General features: G+C 33.2%; 1 protein-coding gene across 1 annotated transcript in view; it reads left to right on the top strand.

Annotated features, from left to right (window-relative positions):
- Nucleotides 1–21,216, top strand: part of LOC129230363 (tyrosine-protein phosphatase non-receptor type 23-like) — a 62,941-nt gene that overhangs the window by 9,971 nt on the left and 31,754 nt on the right. Inside the window, exons 4-13 of the mRNA XM_054864761.1 lie at nt 3,540–3,666; nt 4,685–4,816; nt 9,303–9,485; nt 10,697–10,855; nt 10,933–10,994; nt 13,157–13,351; nt 17,886–17,951; nt 18,072–18,211; nt 19,816–19,907; nt 20,850–21,054. Coding sequence (XP_054720736.1) covers nt 3,540–3,666; nt 4,685–4,816; nt 9,303–9,485; nt 10,697–10,855; nt 10,933–10,994; nt 13,157–13,351; nt 17,886–17,951; nt 18,072–18,211; nt 19,816–19,907; nt 20,850–21,054 — 1,361 coding nt within the window. The remainder of the gene's footprint in view (nt 1–3,539; nt 3,667–4,684; nt 4,817–9,302; nt 9,486–10,696; nt 10,856–10,932; nt 10,995–13,156; nt 13,352–17,885; nt 17,952–18,071; nt 18,212–19,815; nt 19,908–20,849; nt 21,055–21,216) is intronic.

Here is a 21,216-nt window from a genome sequence, read left to right as displayed (position 1 = left end):
CGGGCTTAACTTCAGATTGGCTTCCTTAAGCTTTTGCAGCACCTTCCTAAGATTTGCCAGATGTTCTTCGAAGCTGCGTCCCACGATGATGATATCGTCTAAGTAGACCAGACAGGATTCGTAGGAAAGTCCTCTTAACACTGTCTCCATAAGACGCTCGAACGTAGCTGGTGCATTGCAGAGACCGAAGGGCATCACTTTAAACTGCCATAAGCCTTGTCCAGTTGTAAACGCTGTCTTCTCTCGGTCATCAGGGTGTATCTCAACCTGCCAGTAGCCGCTCTTCAAGTCCAGGGTCGAAAACCACTTGTGTCCGGACAGAGTGTCCAAGGTGTCGTCTATCCGTGGAAGAGGGTAACTGTCTTTCTTGGTGATTTCATTCAGCCGTCGGTAATCGACACAAAATCTGGTGGAGCCATCTTTCTTTCGGACCAAGACGATGGGAGACGCCCAGGGACTGGATGACGGTTCGATTACATCATTCTCCTTCATCTCTTTCAGGAGGGTCTCAACCTCTTCCTTCTTGGCGAACGGTAGTCGTCTTGGATGCTGCTTAATAGGGAGGTGTTCTCCAGTGTAAATCCTATGCTGTGTTAAATTCGTACGGCCAACATCCTCCGATGTAGATGAAAACAGATGCTTGAAGTCATCCACCAATTGTTCCGCAGCAGTTCTTTGGTCTTTCGTTAATGGCGCACTCCCAATTAACTTCGATGTCAAGGACTCAGAAGACACAGTCTCGGGGGAATTGATTCTTCTAATGATGCAGTTTACTGGAGTACAAGTTGCTAACACTTCACCTTTTCGGATATTCCTTGGCCTTTCACTCACGTTGGCGACTCTCACAGGAATTACATCCTTAGAAAGGTCCACAAGCGTAGATGCTACCAGCACTCCTTTTAGGCTATTGCTTAGGTTAGGGTATTCAATGAGTCCAAATCGAAAACTATTGGTTTCTTCAATGGAGCCAGGTATTAATGATTCTGACCTTGAGGGAATCGATAAATCTGTTTGGGCTATTATTTGATGAGCGGATTTTACATCACTTTCTGCAGGGAAAACGGCTATGTCTTCTCTCATCGAGTGCAGCTCATTAGTCTTGAAGTTGAGAGTGAAGTCATATTTCTTCAAAAAGTCCAATCCGAGAATGAAGGGGTCCGTGATGTTAGCGACGAATGCCGTATGATGGTAGGTGGCACTCCCAAACACTATTTCCAAGTCCACTTTACCGTCAATCTCAATTTTGTCACCTGTCACAGTCTGGAGACTTACGCGTGGCGATGTCCACAGCAGTTTCAATCCAAATTCACGAGCCACATCTGTCCTAATGATTGTCACATTGGCTCCAGTGTCGACAATCAGTCTGCAGGGGTTCCCATTTACATGTGCGTAAATGAAAAGTCCATCACTGCCACTACTAGAAGAGGAAATCTGCAGAGCTCTAGTGGTGGTGATTTCCTTCCCTCGCGTAGCTTGGCGAGCCGGACAACTCCTTCGCAGGTGTCCTTCACTACCGCATTTCCAGCACTTCTGCTCTTGTTTCTTTTGGGCTGTTATGCTGCTCAGATGTCTTGTCAAGTCACCGAGTTGTCTCTCAAGTTCAGCGAGGTGGGACGACCTGGAATCAGACTCAACAGCTTCCTGAGTCCGGATTAGATGGCGATCCACACGGGTTGCTTCTTGGGCGGCCTCGTATCTCATCGCATACACAACAGCAGAATTCAGGTCTTTGACATCCGCCATCCGTAGAGCTTTCTGGATTTCCGGATCTCGAACCCCGTCGATGTAGTAGTTGAGTGCCAGGTTGTCTCGAACATCCGCAGGGCAGTCGTAAAAAGCAAGATGAGACAGTCTCTCGATGTCCGCCGCAAGCTCTTGCAGGGTTTCCCCAGTTTTCTGGAAACGGGACTTCAACTGGAGTCGGCTGAAATCTTTCTGGCACTTCTCACCGAAGCGAAGCTCCAACGCAGATGTGAGGGCGGCGAAATCCAGGCGCTGGCTGTCCGGAAGGGTCTGGAGAATGTCCGCTGCGTCACCTCTCAGGGATGCTGCAAGATGACAGGCCTTGGTAGCAGAGTCCCATCCGTTCGCTTCCGCCACTATCATGAATTGAGTTTTGTAAACCTGCCACGAAGTTTTCCCATCAAATGTGGCAAGTTTAATGGACGGTCGAGCAACCGATGTGGGAGCCCCAAACTGTACAGAGCTGCTTTTCGCGGTCGCCAGTCTCCTTTCCACGTCCTTAAAGATCTCTTCTTTAAGTAGATGAAATCTTCTATCTTCATCTTCAAATTTATTTTCTACAGCATTGAATCGGCTTTCAACGGTATCAAATTTTTCTTCAATAGCATCAACTCGATGCTCTATGTCATTAAATTTATTTTCCATCACAGTCTTTACCGAAATAAGGTCGTTTTTAATTTCTTCTTGGTTAGACGTTAAGTCCTTTTTCAGCACCGTTAAATCGCTTTTTAACTGGTCTTGATTTGCCAACATACTTGCAGTCAGATCACTTTTTAATTGTTCTTGATTAGCCGCCATACTTTCGCTCAAGTCACTTTTCACAGCATTAATTGCTTCCAGAAGTTGTTTTAATTGTTCATCCACTGCGCGAGTAATCACCATAAAAATAAAGTCCAAATTTAAAAAGTCTTTATGGAAAAAAAAATGTCCAAAGTCACACTTACTACAAGAAAGTCCTGAAGTAGCCCCACGTTGGGCGCCAATTGTAACGGATTCGGTGCGACTTCCACTTTCTTGAAATGAAGACACAGTTCTTGATAAAAACACAGGAGATTTATTTACACTATATAGAGGAAAGATCTTCAACAACTGCTAAATTATTCATCAGCAATTAAGCAATTATCACACAACACCGTAAACTCACCGTTTACACACGTATTTACTTCCAAATACGAAAACAACACAGCGAAATGCCTCGCTATAAACAGAGCAAAAATGCACTCAGTTCGAAAATCTCAATCGAAACTGACTGTTTATCCATCGCTAACGGCTTAAATACACCGAAAAGAATTTTCCACAACATTCTACACGTTTCTTTCGGCTTCCCGAAATGCGTAGACCGTTATCAATGAAAAGAAAAATAAAATAGGGGTCGTATACTTTAGCCGAATGAAAAAGGGGTTGTATATTCATTACGGGAAACTATTTACAGGTTACGTTACTACAATAATTACTATTTACAGGATTTGTAACAATAGTTTGAATTCTACAAACTTATATGATTTTTCATAAGATTATTCAACTCTTTGCAAAAACTTTTGATTTTTCTCAAAATTATTTGATCTTTCATATAATGACTTCCCAATTTCACAAAAGAAAAGGGACCCTGTGAAAAGTCCTGTACAGACCCTTGGTGATAAACAACTAGAAAAGTATGTTATAAACGCCAAAAAATATGCTAGGTTTGAAAACCATCTGCATCTCTATGAAAAAGGCAAATCTTCTTATCCTTATATTTTTTCTCGTCCTTCAATAAATATAAATGTTACCTAAAAGCATATTTTTTATTTTCTTAGGACTGATATTTATTCTGGAGTTGCTTACAACATAACAGATATTGAATATGAAGAAGCTTGTATTCTCTATAACATTGGGGCTTTGCATTCTAAATTAGGAACTATGGATTCCAGATGTAATCCTGAGGTAACTGCTTTGTTGTCAGTCGTTAATATATATTTTTATTGCCCTAAATATATTTTGTAATAATTACTGCATTAATAAAAGAAAAATATTGTAACATATTGTCTGGGCTGTAAGATACACTATAATTTGTCAGTTGCATTTGCATTTCAGAAACTAGGGACAAATGCGCTCTTACATTAATCTACAAAAACATTATAACTGATACAAGTTCTTGCAATGCTATATTCTAAGAGGCATTTTTTTGGTTCTGCTATGTTTTAGCTTCTGTAATGTACTTGCATTTCTTTTTTTTCTCAAAAGGGTCAAAATGACACCTGCCCACACTTTTAGGCATAACCCTTTAGTTTGGGTTTTTAAAAAAATGAAAGTTTTATATTATTGAACAGCACAATTATTTAGGAAAAGTCGAGGAAGGATTTAGCTTGTAATGAAAATACAGAGAAGTAGTTAGCAAAAAAATTTGCCTGAGGTCAAAATGAACCCTCCTGTAACTAGTGTTAAAGATTTTGAAATGTTTTTCATACATTTCTTATTCATCAAAAAAATGTACTTAGAAAATCCTATGCAAATCTTCTTTGTTGAGGTAATCAACAAATGATGTCACTCTTTGAGAGGGGGAGAGGGTGCGTAAAACTGTGACAAGGGGACAAACAGGATAATTAGAAGTGTGAAATCACTTTTTTAAGAACAATATGCTTATAGTAAACAGCATAACATATGGCAAAGGTAGGAGTAAGGTGAAGTGTGACACTTTGTGACATGAAGGGGGTAGGGAGGTCAATTTTTGACATCAATTATAGAAAGTTTCTGACAGCATTAATTTACAAAAGTAAACTATGCACTTTTAAACATCCACTTTGTTTCTCGCAGCTTATAAACATTCAAGTAAAGGATAAATTTTGTAATTTTTCAGTGGAAACTTTCAAACATATTATATTTTTCCATTGTTAGCATTGAGAACAATTTTAATGTACTTTTTAAGTAGAACTATTAAAATTTGTTGTATCAATATTTTCAGGGAATGAAAATAGCATGTACTCATTTCCAGTGTGCTGCATGGGCTTTTCAACATCTACGTGACACTTATCCTCAACCAAAGGGAAGCGACATGTCACATGATCTTTTAACCTTTTTCATAAATATTATGTTGGTAAGATGTTTTGAATAATGTTGATTTCTACATTATGTTGGTATCTTTTATTGACAGTGAACAGTTTTGTAACAAAGCAATTGAATTACTATTTTTTTAAATCCAGCATTAGTGTCTTGCACAGCTCTGGTATACTTTATTATGAATTTACTCCGGACACAACAGGAAAGTCGTGAGAAAAAGTTCTTTCAAGACTTTATTTCTGTGTAGTGAGTTTTTTTTTGCACTGAGGAAGAGGCTCCATTGTAGCCTTGAAATAGCTATGCTCTGTATTTTCTTGACAATTCGTATATATTTACATTGTTTTTCACTTTAATCGCATAGCTCTGATATTTTCAGAAAACCTATTTTTCTAAAACTTTGGATAATCAAATATTAAATTGTTGATAAATCTGTTATTTTTTAACTGCAATGTATTTAGGAATGCAGTTCAAATATTATTTTTCTTTAATAAATCCTTTTACAGTCAAACCACATTAATTGAAAAACATTTAAATTGAATTACTACTGAGACTATCGTTTGTGATCCTAGCCCAATTGTTGTTGTTTTTTGCTCTTGGTAAGACCAACTACAGTTGAAACAAATTGATTTTGAAGGTCTATTGGAGTTTGTTCTATTGACTGTAATTTGACTGCAATAACGACTGTAATTGCTATTTTAAAACTTTTGATTCTTTCATTTTGAAAAATGCAATATCTTTTGATCCAATATGAGAGTTAAATTTTTCTCATTTTTGCTGTTTACTACACTTTGTTAAAATGCAAATGAATCAATTTTCTTAATTTAAAAAAGAACTATAATAAAATCATACATTGAAAGTTTCAAGTGAAATTCCTTTTTTTTTATGAGTGTCAAGTCAAAAAGTTAAATCCTGAATTGCCAGTTAAATTTTACTTTTGCTTCAATTATGTCAATAAATAATTATTAACTGTTCATCCTAGAGCTGTTAAAATACCATTTTAAATTTATTTTACTTTAATAAATTCTTTTATTTTCCAGTTTTGTGTACTTTTGGTGCCTTTATTTTGCAAATTGCAATCTTTTGGTTTCTGCCATGAGAACTGAATTTTTGTTATTTTTGATGTTTACTACACTTTGTTTAGAGCCAAAGAAATAAAATTGCTTTTTATTTTTATTTAAATCATAAAATATAAACATGCTGTTTAAGAGTCGAATGTCAGACTGTGAACTACCAAAATTCAGCAAAACATGTTGAATTTTGTTTATATGTTTGTCAATAGAATGTTTTAGATAATTTTTTGGAGACAATAAGTAATAATAGCTCATAATTAATTTAATAACTCATTAACGTTTTAATTACACACATAGTGCATTATTTTGACTTAAGAAATTTTTCGGAAGCAGGAAATACCTCTGTATGTTTAAACAATTAATGTATGTATGCATAAAATAAAATTACCTATATGTAAGCATTTGGAGTCTTAGTTTAATAAATGACCTTTCTCTCCCCCCCCCACCCGATATTAATTTAAGAACTATTTAGGTATTTTTTCCATAAACTTACAATCACCCTTAATTTAGCAAGTTTCAAAACTTCCTTCAAGAATTATTTTATGTGTCTTAATTTTGTTAAACATCTGTCCTGTCCTGAGCATCTTTACAAATCCTCATATATATATATATATATATATATATATATATATATATATATATACAGTAAAACCTGTTAAGTTGACCACCTGTCTAAGTTGACCGCTTTTGTCAGGAACGGAATTAGTCCTATCTTATATAATGAAGGAAAACCTCCGTAACTTGACCACCTCTCTATCTTGACCACCTGTCTATGTTGACCACTAATGAACACCAGCATAGGTTTGGAGTACCCTTTGTAAGTTGACCACTTGGCAAAAGCATCAGATTTTACTAAAATTTTAATCAGTTATGCATCAAATAAGCAATCAGACATTTTTCAAAAAACCAATTAATATTTATGTTTCTATCTAAAAACATTGGGCTTATATCGCCACAAGTCCTAGAAAATGCGCCAAACTTCATTAAGGAGTTATTTTGTTGAAAGGTAGATTACCATTTTTACAAATGTACAAGAAAAAATCAAATGAAGAATTTAAATCACTTTTGACTTATTATTATTTTTTAGGAATTGTTAATGTCAAGCAAGTAGTTTTTCATAAGCAATGTGATTTTTTTTTTCTTCGATCGATTTACAGGCATTTTAAATTTGTATGATAATTTACGCGTCACTCTGGTAAATAATCTCTAAAAATATTTAAAAACATTTTTACTTATTGTTTTAAAGTAATGTTTAACAATGAAAGTGAGTTTAAAATATTCCAATTAGTTAAAAAATGAATGCATAGGGCAAGAAATGACAAAAAAAAAAAAAAAAAAAAATCGTTACTACCCTCTATAAGTTGACCACCTGTCTAAGTTGACCACCAAAGTACTGCACCGCAAGTGGTCAACTTACACAGGTTTCACTGTATATATATATATATATATATATATATACATACATACAGTAGAACTTCGATTAACTGAGGTTTCTGTTAATCAAGGCGATAATGAACTCTATTTTTAAGAAAAATATTGCACATTTAATAAAATGATACATTTTCAATTTGAAAATAGAAATATTTTCTGAAAATTTGCATTTCAAAAAAAAAAAAAAAAAGAAAACTTACTATAAATTATGTAATATTCCATTTTATAGTTTTTTAACTGTAAAACATTACTTTTTATGGGTTCATCTTTTAAAAATATTCTATTGTATTTTTAATTCCTACATTTTTATAATTTGCGATCCTTAAAAGTTTTTATCAACCGGGAGCTTTCCGACATCCGAGGCACTAGCGGTCCCAATTAGCTCGGATAATCGAGGTTCTACTGTAATAGCCAATGATGAAGTAATGCTCCTGACGTCATCAACAACGAAACTCGCGCCACGCCATGATAATTTGATAATATGTTTTGGTAGTGTTTAAAAGGCAAGGAAAGGCATTATTGTAATGGGGCTGAACTGGATCTGGTAACTTTATTGTTTTACTGGTAAGACTGTGTCATTTCAGAGGAAGGAAGAAACAAAAAAGTGGTCAACAAATGAACACTATCTACTGGAATTGGTTAATTCCCTGGCCGTCATATCTTGATGGGCAATTTTCTAGTTAAAAATATTCTTCACAAATATAAAATTTATTCTATGCAGGGCCATCCCAAGGGGGGCGAGCAGGGCAATTGCCCGGGTGCCATGAAATGAGGAGGCGGCGCAAGGCGCCCCTCGTTTCGACAGAACACGACGACATTCACACGGAAATGACATTTTCACAAGGGCCGCCTTCCGGCGCCCCTCATTGTATAAAATGCCCCTATTGTATAAAATTAGGATCGCCTTGCAGCTTCCCCTCATTTTGTGTATCATAGATACACAGTCACAGACACACAAAATAGAGAATCATTGCACTGAATCTCTATTTTTTCCTAGGACACGAAAATATTCCTCTTTCTGAGTCTCCAAAACCTTCTTTTCCTTTGTATCATTGAAGCAGATACAATTTCTGAGAATATAACTGTTTAGAATTGAACCAAAGACACTTCTCTTTTGTCTAGCTCTCACCAAATTTGTTTGAATTCTGCCCCTGCATGCAGTGATGTAACCATAAAAAAGTTTTAAGGGAGCGCATTCAAAAAACAGAAAAAAAAAATATTTTTGTTCGGATAGGGAAAAAGGTCAAAAGCTGTCTGGTCCAGATTTTGAAACTTAAGAAACGCAATTTTAGTCTTAAAAACGCGATTATAGTCCATGTTTATATTGACGTTACAGTAAGGGAGGGAGCTCAGAGACTGTTTCGGATCGATTATTTTTTTAAATTAAATTGAAATCAATAATTCCTTCTCCCCCTGCAAGTTTTCAAAATTGAAGTATCAAAAACGCAACGTTTTAGGCAAACTTTGTAGATTTTATGAATAGGAGGATCTGGAGCATTTCCCAGGAAAATTGTTCAGGAAAACTCTTAAAAAGAATCATTGGAAAAGTCCAGCTCGAAATTTAATTTTGATGTAAGTTACTTCAATAAATACATTTTCTATTTATAATCAGGAAATTATTTATTGGCGTTCCTAATTTGATCAATATGAATAACAAACTCAGTTATAATTGTTTATTTTTTTTTCTAATAGAATAAGATTTTACTAGATAAATGGATTTTTAACATTTCCATTTCTTGAAATTTTTTGGGGCAAAATGTTTCACAAATATTTGAAACAGATTCATTGCTTGTGTTTTAATTTGTATTATGCATAGCCTTTTGATTGTTCTGTTCATTAATAGGTAAAAAAATAAGTATGAATTATGCATTGATGTTATAACTAACTTGATTTTTCTGTGTGTATAGGGGGGGGGGGGCGACAGGAAACTTTCACCCCGGGTGCCGTTAGCTCTTCGGACGGCCCTGATTCTATGTATATCAACTTTTTTCATTGTTTCTCAAAATTAACTTTTCCCCCTAGGCTCAAGCTCAGGAATGCATTCTTGAAAAATCTATGTTAGATAGCCGTAAATCATCGATTACTGCAAAAATAGCTGCTCAAGTAGTTGACTATTATAAATGTGCACTTGGCATAATGGTGTCAGGAAGCCCCAGTACAGATACAGGCAGTATTTTAGACATTGTTGGTTCCAAAATATTTAAGGTATTTTGCTATTTAATTAGAAAGTTATTTCTCTTTTAAGAGTTTTCTAGCAAGAGCTGAAAAAAATGTTGTAATGTGCTATTAAAATTTCTTTTAAGTATGCAGATATTTTCTTACTTTCATCAGGTATGTCCAAAAAAGGATGGACTTGGAAAAACTTAACATCTAAAATTTCTGTTGAGCTCAGTGTAACATTATATTAATATATAAACCAACTTTAGAAGATCTGATGTTATTTTTTTGATTTTAATAATTAATATAATACATCATAATGCATATGGTATGCAGTCTTGGAGAGGAGGGGGTAGGGGGTTTAGTAAAACAGGCATATACATTTAAACGTCAAAAATGGAAACTAATTAGGATTATAGGTAGTTTTAATTTTCAAAAGTAAAAGTATACAATAGTATGCTTTATAATCAGATGAAGTAGTTATACAATGTGTATGCTCATAGCATACAATACAGTGCATAACACTACAATATGCAATTGCAAATAACATTGAATATACTTCTGAAATGTACTATGACTTCACACAATGAAAGTTGAATTAATTTCTGCAAGTAAAAACAAACTTAAACTAATTGAGAAAAAAAAAAAACCTGTCATTCCTTTAATCATTGTATGTAATTATTTATTTCACAAAATGTATCTGTTCCTTAGCAATTATTGAGCAGTGTATTAAAACTTCATAGCAACACGTTTGGACTATTGTTGTTTCAGATTTTTGACTTTTGGAATTTTCACTTTTTACTGCAGATTAAAGATTGAAATAATTTTATAGTTTTCTTTTATTTGTTTCACCAAAAGAAAATAAACACTTAATCAATACACTTTTGTCTGTATTGCCAGTTTTCATTTTTACAAGTCACTGTATGCTTTTAGTTATACAGTGAAATCCTGTTATGACAAACACCAATACAACAAAATTTCTGTTTTAACAAAGTGCATTTTGAGTCCAGATTTAATTGCTGTAACATTATTTGAATTACGATACAACAAAATTCTCGTTACAAGGAACAAAAATTGCGATCCCTTAAAGTTTGTTGTTACAGGATTTCACAGTATAAATTTATAAAATTCTATTGATGTTAATAATAAAAAATCTGTAATAGTGTAGAATTAATTATTTTTAATTTTTCAAAAAACATGAATAAAATTTTTCTATTGTTACTTAAAAACTTTTTTTTTTTTTTTTTTTGCATTTTCAGAGCTGGAAAAAATTTATTGAATTCAAAATAGCCTACTATTCTAGTATTTCTCATCTCTACATGGGTAATCAGGCTGAAGAAAATGAAAAATGGGGAGAACGTGTGTCTTGGTTTCAGTCTGCTTTTGAACATTTGAGTGAAGCTTTTAAAATTGCCAAGGTAAAAAGGCTTTTTATTGAAAAAGTTCATTATGAGCATATTGAAATTGAATTTTAGTAATGGTGTATTAATTGCAGGGAATAGACAGAGATGACCTCAATGAGCCTCTTACCTTCACAATGGATGTTATTGGTGGAAAGTAATAAAAATTTTTGTGCATAATTTTCTTTTTAATCATGTTTGATTTGTTGCCATTGTTCTTTGAATTATTTTTTCTTGAGTTGAGTGATGATATTTCTTCTTCAGAAGTAGTTTTCATTAGGCTATAAATTGCAATTTGTATTAATTTGATATGAATTAAAACATTCAGATGTTGCTTGTCAAACAAATGTGATTTACAATGTGTAGATTAAAAATCTAAAATTGTTAAGTATTTAGTGCTCCAGCTATGAAATTATTACACATACCTTCTTCTTAAATAAGATGTGGTTTTGTGTTGTATTTTATTCACTTGTGTAATTTGTTAATTAAAATTGCTTTAATCAGTAGTGCCCAACCTTTTCTACCTGAGAGCAGCACCTAACATTAAAGTGATTCTCGGGGGCCGAAACACATATAAAATTTTAAAATATTTTGCATTTTTCTAAATAGTAAGGGAAAATATAAATACAAACACAAATGTGACGACCAGCAACAGGCTCTTGGTCCAGCTAGGCTGGTCCTAGTCAGTTTATTAGTCTCCAAATAAGATCAATGGCCCTCTGAAAGCTATCCTCCCCCTTGCTCATTACCACCTCTTCCTGTAAGCTGTTCCAAATGCCCACAACCCTACTAAAATAGTAGTTTTTCCGTATTTCCAGGTTAGCCTGAGATTTGAATAGCTTGAAGCAATAACCCCTCATCCTGCTTCCGTGCAAAAATTTAACCCATTACTGTTTGACCGCGGATTGTATGTAATTTGGCAATCTGCCTAGTAAAGACTATTCCATCTGAATGAATCTAGCAGGGGAGAAGGGAAAATAACAATGGGATTTTGATGCACGCGTTTTATAATGTCATTAGTGCCTTATTCATTTATTGCATTCTCTATAATAAAATAAGGGAAAACAAAAATAGTTACCATGGAAACAACAAAAAGAAAAGAAAATATTTTCATTTCGTTTAGGAAAGTAAAAGCAAAATGGTAAGTTCAAACCTTTGTTGTAAATAAATAAATCAATTAATTTTTGCAGTGAGAACATAGATCGAATATCGTTTGGATTAAAAAAAAAGTTGCTGAAAGCAAGTTTTCATTTTTACAAAATTAAAGCTAAATAATAGATAGACAAAAGTGCACATCTGTGACAAACCAACTAACACCCCTATAAACTAATAGGCACGTCCATTTCCGTCTATAAACTGGATATTAGCCTTTCCATGTAATCGATGGTCAGACAGTAACATCTTTCATTTTGATAAGTTTAAACAACTGAATCATGTCCTCACTGACTCTCCTTTGGAAAGGAAAGAAAATTAAAAACTGATAATTGTTATAATGATTGCTATACTTCTTTCATTAAATGCATCTGTTTTTCGGAAACCAATTTCTGAATATTTGGCTCCAAATTTGTAACATTGTCATTAATTGTGCTTTTCAAATTTTAATATTAAACAAAACAACGGGCCACACGATTTAGCTTCGCAGGACGGATGTGGCCCACGGGCCGTTGGTAGACAGTCAATGAAGACCAAGATCAAAAGTCTTTTTTTTTTTAGCTGGAAAAATATAGAAAATGAAAGCAAGTTTAGTTGTGTCTTATGAAAACAAAACTGAGCAAAGCAAATTTTAATATTAGAAACAATAAGAGCTACATAATAAAAGTTTTTTTTTTCTTTTTTGAAATGAATTTATGTTTGCAATTTGTAGAAGCCATAGTATCCATATTGAATATTCCATTGCACAATTCCTTCTGTGGACACTTTGTAACAACAAAAGTAGAGTCAACTTTTTTTTTTTCTTTCTTGAGAAGTTAAGTATGTGAAGAATTTTGAAATGTTACTCTGAATCAGAAACTTTATTTAAAATGGTTGGCCTGTTCATCATTTGTGCATTGAAGTCTGCTATTTCTCAAATGATTGTGAGATAACCTTAAATTTAACAATATAACCACTTATAGACATGAAACTTTAGAAAAATAAATGTATTTATTTAATTTTAAATTATTTAAAAATATGAATTACATATTTTAGAATTGAAGTTTTAATTTTTGCTTCATATTTTTTTAAGGATGTCTTACAATATGTTTAATTTTCGTTATTTAGCTATCTTTTTTTTGCTGATGTAAATTGTTATTTTGTTTTCTAAATGAGTTTATTTCCTAGGCATAATTCATCGAAAAAAGAAAATGAATTTGTTTATCATGAAAAAGTTCCAGCAATTAGTAGTTTGCCGGAGTTAAAAGGTGCATCACTTGTTAAAGGAATACCATTTAGTATCACTGATCCTGATGTTTCAGGAGTTGATATATTTGGCCGTTTAGTACCTATGGAGGCTCATGAAGCATCTTCACTGTATAGGTATTTTGGTTTAAATATCGTTTCTTATTAATATCTTAGTGGAGAACCTTTTGCAAGTTGTCATCATTTGCAATCTTGTAACTTTCCGTGGAATTCACTAATTTGTGTTAAACTGTGCCGACCGTAATATAAAAGTAACATTTCATATTTGCTGCTCCCAAGTCAAATTTGATATTTTTTCGCAGCTGTTCCAAAAGTACTCAAAATGGATATCACTATGAAATGGTTTTCTCATATAGAGTATCTCCTCTTTTTTTACAAAATTATTCAAGTCCAAAAGGGTTTTGGTGGATGGAAGTCAATTAATGCACTTTACACGACCTTTATTATAGTTGTTACTGATCCATTAGGATTAAATTATCAGAATGCCTTCTGAAGTCGGATAGCTTGCTATCAACAGCACGTTAGGAATATTCAGAGGTGTGACTATTGTTTCATTACATCATACTGTGAGTATGTACTTTTCTTGCACCATATTTTGCCAAAAAAAAAAGAAAGAAAGAAAGAAACATTTGCTCTGTATTTACGTCACACCTGCTTTCATTTTTAATTCTGCCGAAAGATCTCTAAAATTGCATTTTAGAATAACCTAAAACTTTTCTGTTGAATTTTAATTAAAGCAATCACCCTCTCCCCTCCCTTAACACTTTTATTTTTTCTCCAAGTTTCAACTGTCATCTTCGTCTTCAAGTTTTCTGAAACAGAAAATGTACAGATTTGTAATTAGGGCTCTTTTTCACTTCCTTGTTTAATAAATAATCCAGTAACACAGCAAAGACATGAATGAAATATTAATGCATTGAAAATCGATATTTAATGAATTAAACGCCATGCTTTTTTGAAAATTACTTTTAGTAACTGTTCAATGTTTTTCGTTTTATAAAATTTTCATATATTTCAAATATTGGAATAATTTTTATGAAATGTTAAACAAGATCTCTTGTACTAAGAAAGGATTTTAATAATTTGTTGCATGTATAAGAAAGCACTTGCATTATAGAAACATGTCAGCATTGAATGTATGAGCATGCACTGGCAGCCCAGTTACTGTACCTAAAGACTGCGGATTTTCTCTTATTTTGGGCTCTTCAGTCTGGAATAGCCACAACAGAGTTAGAAGCAAATTTCCTCTCATTGAAGCTGAGATTACTGTCAAACCGTTAGCTAAAATCAACAGACCAGCGAGTCTGTAAGTATGGTGCAAATTGCACCATGCTTGCCTATTTATTTCTTAAACATGTTTTATTTATTTATTTTATGGAAAGTTGACTCAAAAGGAAAAATGATACCAAAGTATCTCAGTATGGGTAAATATTTTCCCAGTATGGGCATTGTTGGCCTTGGCCCACTCTCGCTATGAGCCTGTGCCACTGATTTTCTCTTTTTTAACTTCATGCCATAAGACAGCGGTTCCCAACCTTTTTCTCTTTGCGAACCCCTTGGAACAGGCAAAAAAGTTCGCGAACCCCCTGATGTTGAAATTAGTAATATGTAAGAAACAATAAAAAAAACAGCATGTTTGCTTTCCATTTTTTGCAGCATTTGATTGCAATAAACAAAAATATAATTGTAAAATATCATTAAGTGCAAACATTAATAAAAAGTTAAAACTACATCTACAAGAAAAATTATAAACAAGAAGTTTTATAAACCAACTATTTTTTTTAAGCATACTTTAAATTGGGGAAAAAATCCTTAATGCGATATTTGTGGCTGTTTGACGGAACAAAGAAACTAAAAGTTTGGTTCAATGTCTGACAGTTTGAGTCTTAAATCAGGCTCTGCATTCAATCTGCTTCGGTATTTATCTTTGAGATAAGTATAGGAGGAAAATCCTTTCTCGCACAGATATGTTGTACAAAATGGTAATAAAATTCGAATTGCTTTTTTGGACAAAACGGTATAGTCATTTCTTACACTGAGCCAGAAGTCAATTGACGAGAGCTCTTTAAAGGTAGTTTTCAATGAATTATCACAGGATAACTCGATGAGCATTTCCTTTTCAGGTAATGTCAGGGTGTTCTCTAAGCATGGATTTCATTCAAAAGGATTGCGTATCCAGTTGTTTGAGAGAGGGACGTTACGCCTATTAGGAAAATACTCGTCAAAAGTTAGTTCAAGATGTTGCAGATGTTCACATGCATTTCTTTTAACGCTTTCATCAAGTTTCATTGAGTTTTCTGATAAAAAACTACTAAGAGAAGTGAAACAAGAAAACTCACCCATTTCCAGGCATTGGATCCAGAAATTCAATTTTTTTTACCACAGCTTCAATTTTATCATATACAACGAAAATATTAACAACTGCACCTTGCAGGGATAGATTTAATTCATTTAATTTTGAAAAGATGTCAGCTAAATATGCAAGCCTTTGCCTCCAAAGAAGATCGAATATGCAAGTGGACAAGTGAAATGGATGATCAACAAAAAATGCTTGGACTTCTGACTTCAATTCAAATAAGCGTGTCAAAATTTTGCCACGGGAAAGCCATCTAACTTCTGTGTGAAGAAGTAAAGTAACATGAAGGCTTCTCAATTCCTCACAAAGCGCGTGAAATAGACGGCAGTTTGTGGCACGTGATTTTATGAAATTTACAATTTTTACCGCAACATTCAAAGTAGCGGATAATTCTGCGGGAATGCGCTTACTTGCATAATGCTTGTCTATGAATGCAGCAATGAGTCCATTTAATTTTCTCGTTGATCTTTACTCGCACCACAAAGCCAACAAATTTTCCTGTCATTGACTTTGCACCATCCGTGCACACACCCACACACAAAGACCAATCTATTCCTTTTTCTTCAAAGTAACTGTTGACCAGTTCGAAAATTGCTTCTCCAGTTGTGTTGGTTTTCAAAGGTTTTGCAAATAGTACATCTTCTTTAATTGTATCGTTAAAAATATACCTAACATAGACAAGTAATATTGCAGCGTTTGCTACATCAGTCGACTCATCAAGCTGGATCGCAAAATTATTCTCTTTTATTCTATTCACAAGTTCTTTCTCCACATTACTTGCCAAATCAGTAATTCTGCGTGATACTGTGTTGTTTGATAGCGGAACCAGGTCAATTTTTTTTGCTGACTTTTCTCCCAGCATACACTTAGCAATATCTTTAGCACACGGTCCAATTAAATTTTCTGCAATTGTATGTGGCTGTCCAGATCTTGCAATTCTATAACTGACTCGATATGAAGCTTCAAGGGCCATTTTACTATCTTCGTTGGATTCTAACAGGAACGTAGAGACGCTACACTTTTTATTATATTCCAATTTTCTTTTAAAATATTCGATAGGTTTGTCCTTGTGTGTCGGATGCTTTGTTTCGAGGTGTCTTCTCAGAAGTGACGGTTTCAAACTGCTGTTCGCTAGAACTTCGTTGCAGAGAAGACAAAGCAGCCTAGGTTCAGACTCTTCTCCAGTAAAATAAAAGCAAATTTGTAAATAGTCACTGTCATATTTTCGCTTTTTTCCTTTTTTCTCCCCTAGTTCACTTTTCTGTTTAGTCGGGGGAGGCGGCAGTTCATTACAGCTATCTGTTTCAATATCCTGTGTTGATTCGAAAGTTACTGCTGATGTTGAGGGTTGATCGATTGACTGCTTGTCCATTTGTCGCTCAACCAAACTACCAGTTTTCAACCATCGATCCATAACAGCAGAAAGTTATTAAATCATAAAAATTACCAACACGATTATAACTTCACAAACAGAGTAGCAAGTTCACGTAGCAAAACCAATTGCAAACAAAATCACTTGTTTTCAAGCATCTCTAAAGTATCTCTAAATACGTCTGTTAACAACTATTTCCCCAGAACTATGAGCATGCTGATGTTATTATTTTTGAAAACGAACAGATGGGTAAAATCCAGTAATAAATTTTAAGTTTGGAGCCTTTTGCTGTCATGTCTGCTATTCGATACTGAATTCGACGGAAATTCCCGAGTTATATTTCAACCAGATTAGAAATAATACCCCTATGATGCATTGTTTGAGAATTCTTTATTTTTTTCGACATATGTATATTATGTATATTGTTTGATTGACTCCACGCGATGGCGCCTTTTTAAGGTCATCGTGATCCCCGCCACAGCTTAATACAACGTTTCTGCATGGCGCCTCGCAATAAAGAAGGAAGGATATCTCTTTTTGTTGTCTATCAAAAAAAAATGAGAAAATTTCTTTTTAACCAAGATTATAAAACCGCTGAAAGATTTTTTTTTTTTTTTTTTTTTGAGCTTAATACAAGAGTCTGGCGCGCTTTCAAATTAAAAAAAAAAATTTAGTAACTATGTGTGCAAATTGAATATTTTATAATTTTTTACCAAACTAGGAAAAATCCGCCATTGCACCGAAATTTTCGCGAACCCCTGGGGGTTCGCGAACCACCGGTTGGGAACCTCTGCCATAAGACAAGTCTGTCTCTTTTCATTCTCTCAATATCTGTTTTATACTTCCAAAAATTTTGTGTTATACTTTTATATTTCCTCAGTTTTGCTATTTTTATTTTAATAATTATCATTTTACTTTTACAGTGAAGAGAAAGCAAAAATATTGAGATCTGTATCCGAGAGAATCAAGGGGAAAAATGAAGAATTAATGTATGTTTTCATTTGGTTTCTCTATTATTCTAATTTTTAAGATTTTAATATGTTTTTTACTTGAAATGTTTGCTTCATAATATTAATCATTAATTGTGAGCTTTGGTTAATATACTTTAGGGCTTACTTATCATCGCTTCAACTTGAAAGCTCATCTTCTTTTGATAATGAAGAAAAAATCCCTCAAGAATTACTAGAAAAATGTGCAGCTTTAAGTGTTCGACCTACAGCTATATCAGATTTATCAGATTTAATGGCAGGTAAATGCTTTAAATGTTTTTATTGCATTTTGGAAAACTTGGATGGTTTGCATTTTATGAGTTCTGCTGCTGCATGAGTCTTAAAATCGCTTCTTTTTTCAAGCAAATATTAGAATTTGTTGTGATAATTGCATAGTAAATGCTATTGCATACAAACATGTTTTAATATGAAAACAAAATGTTGAGAACTTTTGTATTATATTTTTTAATTGATAATGAACAACATTTAAATGCTAAAAGAACAGTGATTCTCAACCTGTGGTCTGCAAGTAATTTTCAGGTGGTCCACAAACAGCTAGTGAAAATTAATCTATAATTTTTTAAAAGTTAGTTGTAACTAAATTTTTTAAAGAAAGCTTTAGAATTTATCTTATTTTTTCTAATATAATTGAAAATATCATTGCTATTGTTGGTGGTCCGCTTAGGATTCGGAGGGGTATCAAGCCCCAAGTGCTCCTCAGCAGTGAAAATGTTGAGAACTTCCGTTACAGAAGACATTAATTAGGTCACTTAATTTTATTGAAGAACACATTGTTGAACAAACTAAATGCCTAATCTCAGAATTGATGAGAAAATCATAACATATCTTTACTAATAATAAAGCTGAAAGTCTCTCTGTCTGTCAGGATCTCTGTGACGCACATAGCGTCTATACCGTTCGGCCAATTTTCATAAAATTTGGCACAAAGTTAGTTTGTAGCATGGGGGTGTGCACCTCGAAGCGATTTTTCGAAAATTCGATATGGTTCTTTTTCTATTCCAATTTTAAGAACAAAATTATCATAAGATGGACGAGTAAATTACGAAATCATCATAACGTTTAACCGTAACATAGGCACAAGCCAATTCGCGAGATACGAAATTATCATAACCTGGAACCGTAACATGGGTACAAGCCAATTGACGAGAAAATTCACCATACATGATTTGTAAATATACAGGCAAACCAAAAGAGCTTTTATTTTTTCTATTACGGGCAAAACCGTGCGAGTGCCACTAGTTGAAAATAATTAAGAAAATGCCAAATGTTTGAACTTGATCACAGATTATTCAATTTGGAGCATAGTCACTGAATTCATCTCCTAAAGTCAGTCCTTGTTTTCAACTGTTATCTTTGAGAGAAATTTTTCATCAAATAACTAGATTCTGTACTTTGATTGAAATTGAAAATGTTCAGAGTATTTATGCTGCTCCATTTTTAAATTTTCCCTATGTCACTGGTACACCTGTTGTACCAGTAAAATTTCTTTTTTTGTAAACATTATAATTATACAAATAGGGTATTAAATATTTTTCCCTTAGTATGATAGCCTTCTAGGTGTAGATTTTGTTTTGATGAATTAGTTAGCCGAACATGTGTGCATTAATTGCTATTCAAGAGCATAAATATGTGCTGACAATTCATTTTTCCCTTAAGTGCCTGTTTGAGAGAAATGGTTTATGTAGACAGAAAAACAACTGTTGCTATGTAAAGTTGACTGGTATACTTTGTAGTGTGTGTTATTGAAATGTAGAAGTTATATGTACTTTATGTTATTACTTTATTTGTTTGCTTGCAAACTACATATAAATCTGTTTTTCTGCCTTTTTTTTTTTAAATTTAGAACTGTTGAAGGCATCAAAAGATGTTGAAACGGCTTTAAAAAACTCATCTGTGATAATTTCAGAGGAAGAGCAAAAAGAATTAAAGCATCAAGTATTTATTATTTTTTAAAATGTTTTCCTGTTATATATGTTTATTATGTTATTTGAAGATTGTTATATGTGTATTCATTAATTGCTAATCTTCTAAGTCTGCACTGAGCTTTTGTTTAGCGAAATTTTCCAACCTTTTTGTTATGTATCTTTCCAAATTGTTATGATAGATTTTTATAATATTTAATTAACCATCTACAGTAGGCAAATTTATTTGTGATGACAAAAGTTAAACTTTTACTTATGTCAAAAATTTGACTTTACACGTGTATTGATGCATTTGTAAAACTTTCTATTTCACTTGACATGTGGCAAATCAATATCTATAAAATAGAAGTTTTTGTACTCTACCTCAAAAGCATAGTTCTGGAGTCTGTTTGAGGTCCAAAACTGATCTCTAAAAAAGTTTACTGACACTGAAAAAGGAAAAGATTTTTCATAAAATTTGAAATGTTGAAAACAAAATTTTCACAAATTGAGGCAAGCTATTTTATAATTTTTATTACTTTCTTATGAGAGTGGGAAAAATAAACTTGCTAAATTCTTGTTTATTGCTTATAAATTGATTTATAAGCAATGCAATAAAATGCATCTGTTCAGTTTATGGTTTAATATCATATCACAACATTTTTGGAAAAATTGAGCTGGTGATTAAGTGCCATTAATTGGTGCAACTCATGAATAGTGTGTGTGATATCAAGCACTGTATTAAGTACCTATCATTATTTACTATTTATTTTCAGGTTATTTATATATGTGAACTATAAAAGCCTTTGTTTTGTCACATCATTAATGGTTTTATGTAGCTCTTAATAGCCTGTAACATTATTATAAAAGAAACAATGATTTGTTTAAGTTTCATTGATGTCATAATTTAATGCCAATATGTAAACAATTCAGAATATGGAAATTTGATTTCTTTGTTGACTATGAATATTTTCAGGAAACATTTGGGAAACGAGGACCATCAATGCTGATTGTTGAACTAAAAAAGGAATGTTCAAAATATGAAGAAGCTCATAAAAAAGCAGTAGATTCTAATAATACTTTACAAGCTGCTGTTAACATTCATCTTGGGAATTTGACTAAACTTACAGCCTCGTTGGAAGAATTAGCTGAAAGTTTGCCTTCTCTTGCATCAATCAAAAGTACATGCATTGTTTTTTGAAACTTGAACTATAAAATTTCATTATTTTAACCTGATATGCTAATTTCATATTTTTTAGTGATGATGAATTGTTGATGAAACTTACATTGAATGAAAATAATAAGAATATTTGTAAATTTTCTTGTTTTTGCATCTTGTAATA

Source organism: Uloborus diversus, chromosome 9, assembly GCF_026930045.1.
Source record: "Uloborus diversus isolate 005 chromosome 9, Udiv.v.3.1, whole genome shotgun sequence".
Lineage (NCBI taxonomy): Eukaryota > Metazoa > Arthropoda > Arachnida > Araneae > Uloboridae > Uloborus > Uloborus diversus.
This window is presented reverse-complemented; position numbering and strand designations above follow the sequence as displayed.